Source organism: Microcebus murinus, chromosome 1, assembly GCF_040939455.1.
Source record: "Microcebus murinus isolate Inina chromosome 1, M.murinus_Inina_mat1.0, whole genome shotgun sequence".
NCBI classification, from domain to species: Eukaryota; Metazoa; Chordata; class Mammalia; order Primates; family Cheirogaleidae; genus Microcebus; species Microcebus murinus.
The window spans coordinates 107,780,994-107,793,246 of record NC_134104.1 but is presented as its reverse complement, the minus strand read 5'-3'; the positions used below and the strand labels follow the sequence as shown (position 1 = coordinate 107,793,246).

General features: G+C 33.8%; 1 protein-coding gene across 1 annotated transcript in view; it reads left to right on the top strand.

The window, feature by feature from the left end:
* The window catches only part of EIF2A (eukaryotic translation initiation factor 2A), a 38,413-nt gene that overhangs the window by 14,187 nt on the left and 11,973 nt on the right, over window positions 1–12,253 (top strand). Inside the window, exons 3-9 of the mRNA XM_012782852.3 lie at window positions 1,125–1,199; window positions 4,478–4,596; window positions 5,547–5,646; window positions 6,008–6,090; window positions 9,030–9,103; window positions 9,239–9,383; window positions 9,518–9,634. Of these exons, the coding sequence (XP_012638306.2) occupies window positions 1,125–1,199; window positions 4,478–4,596; window positions 5,547–5,646; window positions 6,008–6,090; window positions 9,030–9,103; window positions 9,239–9,383; window positions 9,518–9,634 (713 nt within the window). The remainder of the gene's footprint in view (window positions 1–1,124; window positions 1,200–4,477; window positions 4,597–5,546; window positions 5,647–6,007; window positions 6,091–9,029; window positions 9,104–9,238; window positions 9,384–9,517; window positions 9,635–12,253) is intronic.

The following is a 12,253-nucleotide window of genomic DNA, read 5'->3' as shown; positions in this document are numbered from 1 at the left end:
TAGTCCCAGCTACCCGGGAGGCTGAGGCAGAAGGATCACTTGAGCCCAGGAGTTTGAGGTTGCTGTGAGCTAGGCTGACGCCACGGCACTCACTCTAGCCTGGGCAACAAAGCGAGACTCTGTCTCAAAAAAAAAAAAAAATTCTGCCTTAAGGTTCAGGAATGAGTTGCACAAAGATAGGATGGGGAACATCTTGGTCATAGCTATTTCTGTGAGAAAGAGGTAAAAAAAAAAATAGTTCCATTAACTATAAACTGAGTATAAGCTACCATAGTGTGATTGTAGAAGTGCAAATATCATTTCAGATGAATTATCATAAAGATAATGCTCAGCTTAATAGGGAAGTATTGGTCAGTTCTCAGTGCATTTGTTGTTACTTAGTAATTTGAATTATGTATCGGACATGAAGTTCTCATCTAATGTTGTGACTATACTAATGGACATCTACATGTATACAGATATACATCTCTATTCAGGTTTTTGTTATCACTGAGAGATATATTCATAGTGGCCATCTCCAGTTGACACACTACTTACGGTTTTAATTACTTGATAGAATATTGCTAAGCAGTCTGATTCCCACTCATCTGCTTTTGTACAGCATACAGCATCAGCATTTATGTAATGGGAAGATCTCTTGTGCTTTCTATCTCTACACATGAGAAATTGATGGAAAGTCTACCTTTGTCCTTCAAATCCAGGAACACTTGTTGGCCACATGAGGATATTCTGTCTACCATTGTTTTATCATGCAGGTTGTCTGGGGCATTCTCCACAAAGTCCCCAATTTGAAATCTACAGCATTCTCAAGATTAGGGCTGATAGCTAGTAACTTTTACATTTAGTTACATTTGAGGGTTTCCACACAAACTTACAATTCATTCAAAAGGGTTCTATTTCTTAAGATTTATCTGTTAGTATAAAATCAATTTTCAGCTTACTTTATGTGATTGCTAGCATTGCATTTTAAGAGATAAAGTGTTTTGGCAGACCAAAGCATTTTGGAATTATTTTCTAAAATTTGTGTAAGTTCTTAGTTATTAAGAGATTGTAGAGTTTATAATCAAATTTTTTGAAAAGTATTAATACTTACTCATTTAAACTTTTTTTGTTTCCATTTTCAGGGAATCTGGGAAAAATTGCAAAGTCTATACCTTTAGTAAGGATGGGACCTTGTTTGCCTGGGGCAATGGAGAAAAGTTAGTACTCATTTATATAACATTATATTTTATGTGTGTAATGAATATAAACATAACTGACATTATTTGAATAACACATATTTGAATGTCATTAATAAAGTCCATCTTTTATTTTCATGATGTGGCATCTCCAGTGTTACAAAGAGCACATTCAAAGTTGTTTGTGTCTTTGTATAGGCCATGATTTGAGTTATCTAGTTACTTAGAATTAAAAATTAACATGAAAAACATTGATTTAATACTGAAGAAGCTAAGTTGTTTTAAATAGTGCTCAAAGTTATTGGGCAGGGTTTCTTAAGTTCTTTACTAACACCGAGAAAATAATTCTCTTTGCTGTTTATTTTAAAGTTAGTACTTTTTATCTTTGCTGTTAAATTAGTAACAACTGTCTGTGGTGAAAGAATGTTTAGTATAGCATTCTAAAAAATTATCAGATTAGGAAATTAGTCTTTCAAAGAATAATAATTTTAGTTAAATGCTCATATTGTACTAAAAAACCCAATCTTTTTAAATTTCCTAAGACTGACTACAACATTTCATTTCACAGACCAAATATCTGTTGCTTGGTTTAAAATTACGTTGTTTTTAACCACATATAATACTGCTAGGTTTTTTGTTTGGTTTTTTTTTTTTTTTGAGACAGAGTCTCACTCTGTTGCCAGGGCTAGAGTGCCATGGCATCAGCCTAGCTCACAGCAACCTCAAACTCCTGGGCTCAAGCGATCTTCCTGCCTCAGCCTCCCGAGTAGCTGGGACCACAAGCATGTGCCTCCATGCCCAGCTAATTTTTTCTATATATATGTTTTTAGTTGGCCAATTAACTTCTTTCTATTTTTAGTAGAGACGGAGTCTCGCTCTTGCTCAGGCTGGTTTCAAACTTCTGACCTTGAGCTATCTGCCTGCCTTGGCTTCCCAGAGTGCTAGGATTATAGGCATGAGCCACCATGCCCAGCCACTGCTAGGTTTTTTAAAGAGAGAAAAGTATACATTTGTTTGAAAAGTGCATTTTCTTTTCTTTTTTTTTCCTTGGATATTTTTCTCAAGTTCTGTTATCCTACCTTATGAAAAGTGCATTTTAAATGTTCTTGACAGTGGTACTATATTCTGAAGTCTTTAACTATTAACTAAGATTGGATTAAACACAGGATTTTTAAAAACTATTAAAGAGAATCTTTGTTAAATTAGGGGGTTCACCTTTTATGACTATACATAGCTGGCAGAATTAGCTTTTATAATTTAAAAAATTATTCATTTTTAATTTATTTTTTAAGTTATTGAATCCAAAGGTCTTATCGACAATATTAACAGTTGTAATCTCAGCCTTAAAGATAGGATATATTCTCAAATTGTCTTTTTTCTTTTGGTATAACCTATTGTGGGTATTTAAGTTTTATTATTTTTTTAAATTTATGTATTTTTTTATTTATTTTTATTTTAGCATATTTTGGGGGTACAAGTGTTAAGGTTACATATATTGCCCATGCCCCCCTACCCCCTCAAGTAAGAGAAGTTTTATTTTTTAAATCCATATTTTAGTTTATACTGTTTTAGTAATGAGTCAATAGAAATTTGCTACCTAATGGGATATACCATACTTCTTTTCATTGTTACTTTTTTGAGGTATCCTTTATTCTTCTAGCTTAGAGTTTATTGAATAAGTCTATTTTTACCTTGGCAATTATTGTTAAGACTTTATATTTCCACTTAGCCTTCTGTTGGATTCAACTCTAAATCTTTTTTAATGTGTCCATTATTTTAATAGATATATTCTACACCAGTTTCTAGCATTTATTTCCTTAAAGTGCTGTGGCCACAATGGTACATATTGTTGTTCTAGGGCAAGAGAATCAGATATTGTGTATCGATTATGGTCTTTGTTCAGTTTCTGGTTAAGTCAGAAACTTTAACTGATTCTTCCTTAAATATGTTTTTCTTGTTTGTTTGTTTTTTTGAGACAGAGTCTCGCTTTGTTGCCCAGGCTAGAGTGAGTGCCCTGGCGTCAGCCTAGCTCACAGCAACCTCAAATTCCTGGGCTCAAGCAATCCTACTGCCTCATCCTCCCGAGTAGCTGGGACTACAGGCATGCGCCACCATGCCCGGCTAATTTTTTCTCTATATATTAGTTGGCCGATTAATTTCTATTTATAGTAGAGACAGGGTCTCACTCTTGCTCAGGCTGGTTTCGAACTCCTGACCGCAAGCAATCCACCCGCCTCGGCCTCCCAGAGTGCTAGGATTACAGGCGTGAGCCACCACGCCCGGCCTGTATTTTTTAATTAAAATAAACATCCTTCATTAAACTAAGAATTAAAGGTTATCAATGACAACAAAAAAACAAGAAAGCTGCTTATAATTCTAAAATATGTTATTTTTTAGTGAGTTGTGAAAAATCATATGAGTGTGTTTAAACAATATGCAAAAATCTTTCATTCCTACCAGTTACTGCTTATCCTAACCTTTGTGTCTTCCTCAAACCTAAGTAGAACAAAGGTACTTTTAGCAATTTCTAGAACAAGATGGAGTATAGTTGGTTTTGTTTGTTTGTTTGTTTGTTTGTTTTTTACCCCAAAGAGTTTAGTGTACTACATAAAAGCAAGTCAGGCCTAAATGATTTCAAAGCTTGGCTCTGGCATTTATTAATATTATGATCTTCAGCAAATCATCAATTCATTTGATTTTTCTGAACCATTCAACATAGATAATGACACTTACATGGACGTTGTAAGGATTAAGTGAGAAAATGTACATAAAGTGGGTAGGTCGCTGCTTGGTACATAGAAAATATCCAAAAAATGGAACTGCTTTTTTATAGTAATTTTTGTCATTACTTTACTACAATAAGTCTTATATCTTTTGGAGATTGCTTTTAAGATTTTAATAGACATCAAAAGCTTCCTTGCTGATTTCCCTAGCTGCTATAGCTTCTGTTTATTCAAATTTTAAAATATACTCTTATTCTTTCTAGCACCTCTACCTTCCCTTTGGTTTGATATACCTCAGCTTCTCTGTAGGTTAACTTTATGTTCAAAGGCCATATCATTTCCTTTTTAGCTGAAGGTAGAATCATCCATGTGTCTTTCTGCTAATTCTATTTTATTTTCCACACTAATCTTACATAGAGACCTTTTGGTAAAATTTATACTTTTTTTTTAGTTAAGGTATTTTCTGGAACTAACTGAAAATTGATTTTAATGGAAAATGAACACTTGAAGTGATCTGTATTTGCTGACTATTATAAAACAATATTTCATTGCTGAAGTAATTTCTTTTGAAACCAGAGTAAATATTATCAATGTCACTAACAAGGGACTACTGCACTCCTTCGACCTCCCAAAAGCAGTTTGCCTTGAATTCTCACCAAAAAACACTGTCTTGGCAACGTGGCAGCCTTATACTAGTAAGTATTTTCCCATTGTAAAAGTATTCTGACAGGACTAATTAAATTTAGTGGGGGAAAAAGGAGAAAGTTTATAATCTTTTAAGAAAGTAATTACTCTTTATGGTAATAAATAGTGTTTGTGAATTTTTATAATCAAGAATGAGTCTTATACTTTCTAAATATAATGCACTGAAAATAATTTCAAGATATATAGTAAGTTAGTGAAAAGATCAGTTATGAGATAGAGGAAGAGAAAAAGCTCAAGGGAAAATTTACAGATTCACTGCTGTGTAGAGGAGAGCTCTAAGATTAAGAATAATAAAGACTTCTAAAATCAAAACATTTTAAATGCTCATTATAAATGAAAAGAAATACAGTATTCACAACATCTAAGGGGTGACAAAGAGTAGGAAACGGTATGTCATTCTCTAAATAATAATACATTATATGAACATTTTATATAGCTGTGCTTCATCGAGTAATAAAATATTGGAAACTGGTATAGGGGCTTATTTTAAGAGATATTTTCTAATATTGATATTATTGAATAAGTAAATGATAATAGGTCATTGTTGGGTTATAAATCTCCTGGGTTTTATTCTTTCTATAAATCTGGGTTTTATTCTTTCAACAAGTATGCACTCTAATGAATCTTATTTTTCTAAGTAAATAAAAGGGAAGTTGAGAATCATGAGTGGTTTTATGTAACTTTGTATGATTAATCCATTTGACAGTAATTTATGTCAAACAATAAATAAGAAATCTCAGTATTCTTAAAATCTGTGGGAATTAACTCATTTCAGAGATGCTGGGTTTTTACTTAAACAGCTGTTGTCATGGCTTTTGGAATGGATGATTAACTCTAATTAAGGCTAGAGAGAAAAGTTGATTCAAAGCAACTCTTTTACTTAATCTTTATAATCTCATTCAAATTTTTTCTAAGAATGAAATTATTGTTTTTATTGCAGCTTCTAAAGATGGCACAGCTGGGACACCCAACCTACAACTTTATGATGTGAAAACTGGGACATGTTTGAAATCTTTCATCCAGAAAAAAATGCAAAATTGGTAAGCACATGCTTTAAATTACTAATTTTTTACACACCATTTCAAATATCATCACTGTATAATATGTGTTTTTCTGGTATTGATTTTTAAAATAACTTATCATACCAAAATCTAGATCTTTAAGGATTTTGTATGTGGGAATGTAATAGAGTAACAACTTGATCTTTATTTAGTATTTAAATGGAAAGGAACAAAATTTTTTTATTACGTATACTGACTAAAATTATTAGTCTGACTTGATATCAGATTTATAATTACTTTTCCTTAAATAGTAAGCAATATCACAAACTTAAACATGTTAACATGATGTTACATTCCATCTAAATTTTTTTTTTTTTAATACTTTTTGTTTCTGACATAGGTGTCCATCCTGGTCAGAAGACGAAAATCTTTGTGCCCGAAATGTTAACAATGAAGTTCACTTCTTTGAAAACAACAATTTTAGTATGGAAAGATTTATGAAATAATTTATTATTTATTATAATTGTATACAGTTTCCATTAACTTTCATGGCATATAGGGTTCTTCTAAATGCTGTTAATTTATTAATTAGTAATTACTGTTATTTTCATATGCATAACTCTGTAAGTCTAAATCCAGTGAAAATCTGTAACGCAAAGGTTTTTTTTTTTTATTTCGGCATATTATGGGGGTACAGATTTTAAGGTTTCAATAAATGCCCATTTCCCCCCCTCCCCCCACAAGTTTGAGTCTCCATCATGACCATCCCCCAGATGGTGCACATCTCACTCATTATGTATGTATATACCCGCCCCCCTCCCCCCTCCCACCTGCCCAATACCCTATTACTGTAGTACCTATGTGACCACTTAGGTGCTGTTCAGTTAATACCAATTTGCTGGTGAGTATATGTGGTGCTTATTTTCCATTCTTGGGAAACTTCACTTAATAGTATGGGTTCCAGCTCTAACCAGGAAAATATAAGATGTGCTATGTCACCATTGTTTCTTAGAGCTGAATAGTACTCCATGGTATACATATACCACATTTTATTAATCCATTCTTAGATTGATGGGCACTGGGCTGTTTCCACAGCCTTGCAATTGTGAATTGTGCTGCTATAAACATTCGAGTGCAGGTGTCTTTTTTGTAGAGTGTCATTGGATCTTTTGGGTAGATGCCCAGCAATGAGATTGCTGGATCAAATGGTAGAATCACTTGTATCGCTTTAAGATATCTCCATATTGCTTTCCACAGAGGTTGAACTAGTTTGCAGTCCCACCAGCAGTGTAGGAGTGTTCCTCTCTCTCCGCAACCACGCCAGCATTTATTGTTTGGAGATTTTTTGATAAAGGCCATTCTCACTGGGGTTAAGTGATATCTCATTGTGGTTTTGATTTGCATTTCCCTGATGATTAGAGATGTTGAGCATTTTTTCATATGTTTGTTGGCCATTCTTCTGTCTTCTTTAGAAAAGTTTCTGTTCAAGTCCTTTGCCCACTTTTTAATGGGGTTATTTGATTTTTTCGTCCTGATTTTCGTGAGTTCTAAGTATATTCTAGTTATCAGTCCCTTATCGGATGCATAGGATGCAAAAATTTTCTCCCATTCTGTAGGTTGTCTGTTTACTTTCATGACTATTTCTTTGGCTGTGCAGAAGCTTTGTAGTTTGATCATGTCCCATTTATTTATTTTTGTTGCTGCTGTGATTGCCTTTGGGGACTTCTTCATAAACTCTTTGCCCAGGCCGATGTCTAAGAGAGTGTTTCCAACTTTTTCCTCTAGAGTTCTAATAGTTTCATACCTTAGGTTTAAGTCTGTTATCCAGCATGAGTTGGTTTTTGTGAGAGGTGAAAGGTGTGGGTCCTGTTTTAGCCTTCTACAGGTGGCTATCCAGTTTTCCCAGCACCATTTATTGAAAAGGGATTCTTTTCCCCAGCGTATATTTTTGTCTGCTTTGTCAAAGATTAGATGGGCAAAGGTTTTCTTTTACAATAACTTTTTATTATCTGATAATTGCTGTTAAATTAAGACATTTGAATACCTCTTCCTGAGTTTAATTGCTATTGAAATTCTGTGACACAAAAATTTTTAAATGTTTTATTGTGTAGAATTTTAAACACGAAAGTAGATACCTAGTTCCAGTGAGCGTCAGCCTGTAACCAATCCTATCTCATCCATACTCTGTCTTGTTACATTTCTCTTACTAAGCTAAAGCAAATCCCAGACAAATAATTTTATATAGAATTTTAAATACTTCAGAATCAATCTCTCTCTCTCTCTCTCTCTCTCTCTCTGTCTCTCTCTAAAGATTAGGGTCCTTAACTTTTTAAACTGTCACAATACCATTATCACAGATCATTAAATATTTAGTGTTCAAATTTCTAAAAATTGCAAATGTTATAATGTTTTTAAAACTTAGGATCCAAATAAGGTGTATCTCACATTGTAGTTGATTGGCATATCTTTTAGGTTTTTTTTTTAGTCTAGTTCCCAGTCTCTTTTTTCCCCCTGTTAATTTTTGCTTAAGAAACAAGATTATTTGTCTTACATATTTTTCTCATGGTTTGAATTTTGCTTTTGTATCCCATGGTTAGAATAGGAATTGATATGTCTGTTCACATGTACCAAAGGTGGCATGCAGGCTGATTTTTGTGCAGCATCCAGTCAGCATAGCCATGCCCTTTGTCTTTCTGCATTTGATACTTACTCCTACCCCCCATTGTTTTTGGTTATCTTACTTTCTTGTCTTACTTGCCTCTTTGTGAGTATGTCAAATGTAGGAGATTCACCTCTTTGGCCTTTGGTGTGCTACTCTCAAGCAGCCATTGATTTCTGAAAACTGAACAAAGAATGAGTATTAACTCCTGATCCCATTAACTAGGGTGGCAGTGTTATTAATAGCATAGGTTCTGACTGCCTAGCATAAAGTAAGCACTTAATAAGTATCAGCCATTGTTATTGTTGTGATGATCATTATCATGTATCTGTTTATCATATTAGCTACAGAATTTCCATATCCACATTCTATCGTAATAAGTTTGTTCTCCCATCTAATGAGCTCTAAGACTACTTTATTTCAGAGGTTGTAAAGAAGAGAACTGACATTTATTGAAACCTACCTGTGCCTGGCACTGTGCTCTTAAAATCAATCCCTAGGAGTTGCCCAAGCAATGTGTCTTAAAATCAATCCCCTTACTTGCCAAAAGCTCACATAGCTATTAATACTAAATGAGGAGGAATTGAAGCCTAAATCTGTTTTGGTCCATGCTTTTTCCACTGTATTGCTCTGCCTCATCTATGTGAGACTATAATGAGCAATGTTAATGTGTAGTTATAGTAACCTTTTATATTGCATTCAGAGTTTAACATGTTCTTATTAGCTTCTGTCATCAGTCTAACATTATTTACTTTCTTTTTAGACACAATTGCAAATAAGTTACATTTGCAAAAAATTAATGATTTTGTATTATCACCTGGACCCCAACCATACAAGGTAATTGCTATCCTTTTATTTGTTCGGATGCAATATTTTTAAAACTTTTGCTAGTTTTAGTGACAGTAAAAGCATGTCTGCCTCACTTTATATGCTTCCAAAAATTAAGTAATGATTTATATCTGTGTATCTTAGGTGGCTGTCTATGTTCCAGGAAGTAAAGGTGCACCTTCATTTGTAAGATTGTATCAATACCCCAACTTTGGTGGACCTCATGCAGCTTTAGCCAATAAAAGTTTCTTTAAGGCTGATAAAGTTACAATGCTGTGGAATAAAAAAGGTACTATGTGTATATTTTATCCCTAATTTTGTTTATCAAGTGTTTAGACTGTATTCCTATGTGTATAAAAAAAGAGTATCAATGCTTATTTAATTTGTGTTTTGAATCTAATTAAAGTTTTTTTACTGTTACAGCTACTGCTGTGTTGGTAATAGCTAGTACAGATGTTGACAAGACAGGAGCTTCCTACTATGGGGAACAAACGCTGCACTACATTGCAACAAATGGAGAAAGTGCTGTAGTGCAATTACGTGAGTATTCCAGCAGTCCTACTTTTGGTAAAAACACTGATAGTGAAAAATACTATGCCACAAAAATGATATAATTGAAATTCTTAATCAAGTAGAAGAACTCAAATACTTTAATAACCTTTAAGATGAAATTCCTCTTAATTAAGAAACTTAAAATCATCTTCAAACATACCTTATTTTGACAGGATCCTATTAGTTAATTAAGTTATGCCAGCACTTTAGTAGGGAAATTCCTGAGTTAGGTAATTCCATTGTGGTAGCTCTTTTAGGATTTATTTAACTAATTATGACAGCAAGGTATTTAGTATGTTTAGTACTATCTTTAGAACTGTTGATAATACCCAAGAATATTACCACTTCATCTGTTGTTTTGATGAGCTAAAACTTTAAAATAATAATTTTAAAATAATGGCAGCTTCCTAATTTTCTCATTTTGAATTGAACATTCATAAGTAGGATAACCTTCCCTACAAAAAACTCTGTTCCCATTGAAGTCAGAAACAAAATAAGGATGGCTCCCTTTCCACTATTAGTTTAATAAAATTCTAAAATACCTAGTCAATATAAAGAAGTAAAATGTACAACTTTGAAAGAAGGAAACTAAATCATCTCTGCTCGTATGAAGTCCATTATAAACAATAGCCACTAAAAAATAATGAAAGGAAAGATTCCAAATACAGCAACAAAAATAGGAAATATGTAGGGGCTGGGCCAGGTGTGGTGGCTCATACCTGTAATCCTAGCACTCTGGAGGCTGAGGCAGGAGGATCACTTGAGCTTAGGAGTTCGAGACCAGCCTAAGCAAGAGCAAGACCCTGCCTCTACCAAAAATAGAAAAAACAAGCCAGGTGTGGTGGCACACACCTGTAGTCCCAGCTATTTGGGAGGCTGAGGCAGTAGGATTGCTTGAGCCCACAAGTTTGAGATTGCAGCAGGGGAAACAGGGCAGGATGCTGTTCCAAAAAAAGAAATATGTAGGGCCAGTGGGAAGAAAACTTAAAAATTCTTCAGAGGAACAAACTATAACCTTTAATAAGAATTTTAGGGCCGGGCGCAGTGGCTCACGTCTGTAATCTTAGCACTCTGGGAGGCTGAGGCAGGCGGATTGTTCTAGGTCAGGAGTTCGAAACCAGCCTGAGCAAGAGCGAGACCCCGTCTCTACTATAAATAGAAATAAATTAATTGGCCAACATGTATAGAAAAAATTAGCTGGCCATGATAGTACATGCTTGTAGTCCCAGCTACTTGAGAGGCTGAGGCAGAAGGATTGCTTGAGCCCAGGAGTTTGAGGTTGCTATGAGCTAGGCTGACACCCCGGCACTCACTCTAGCCTAGGCAATAAAGCGAGACTCTGTCTCAAAAAAAAAAAAAATAAGAATTTTATAAAGATGTCATTTCTTTCCAAGATAATCTAAAAATTAAATCTAAATGCCAATTGATTTTTTAAATAAATAAATTGGTTCTAAAGTTGATATTAAATAATGAGTATACAAAAATGTTTTGAAAATTTTGGAAAAGAAGAGTAGGGAGAGGGAGTTTTGGAATTCTTATACTGCCAGATGTTAAAATGTAAGGCAGTCGTAATTAAGACAGTTTGGTTCTAGCAGATGAATAGACTGGTAAATCAGTAGAACAGACTAGAGTCTAGAAACAGATTCATACTTTTGTAGACATTAATATATAATAAAGTCAGTATTTGCATCAGTGGAGAAAATAATTGGTCATTTAATATATGGTTTGGGGATAAGTGGCTAGCCATTTGAAACAAAAAGTTATTATCTCTATCTCTTCACGAAAATAAATTCTGGTTGAGCCAAAAATTATCCATAAGACTACAAAGGAACTAGAAGAATTTGTTGGGAGAAGAAATGGGAGAACAAATGGAAGAATTTGTTTTCTAATGTTGGAGTAGAAAAAGACTTTCTAAACAAGACAGAAGTCGTAAGAGGAAAAAATTATAAATTTGAAAATATGAAAAGTACAGATTTCTACATTGGGGGAAGAATAGAGTCTATAGATTAAGCAAAGCAAACAAAAAATTGGGGGAAATTTTTTTCAAGCAGAAAAGGGATGAGTATGAGAAAAGGTAAATTTTCCTAAAATAGCAAGTAAACCAAGTAATAGACCAATAACTGGAAAAATGGGCATGGGACAGTAAAAATTAGTGTGCAAAAAATGAAATTACTCTTATTAAAGAGCTTAGCTAATAATTAAATAAAAATGGAAAAAGATGGGCTTATTTTAGTATAGAAAAAGAAAAATGAAAACAAGATAGAAGTTTTCACTTAATAGCTTGGCAAAGATAAAATTATGAAACTACACAGTATGGGTGAGAGCAAGGGGAAAACTTCTACCATCAAAAACTGTTGATAGGAGTGTAAATTGGTACAGTCCTTTTAAAGGGCATATTTAAATGCATATGCCCTGTGACTGAAGTTTCATTCCTACAGATATATTTGTGTATACTCACAGAGGAGAATATGCAGCGAAGTCTGTAATAGAATACAATGCAACTGAAAAAGTGAAACAGATCTTAAGATTCTTATGTGGAAAAACTTCCAACATAGAGTACTAAATGAAATAACAGAAGTCTAGAACCTTGTCATTTGTTTGTGTGCT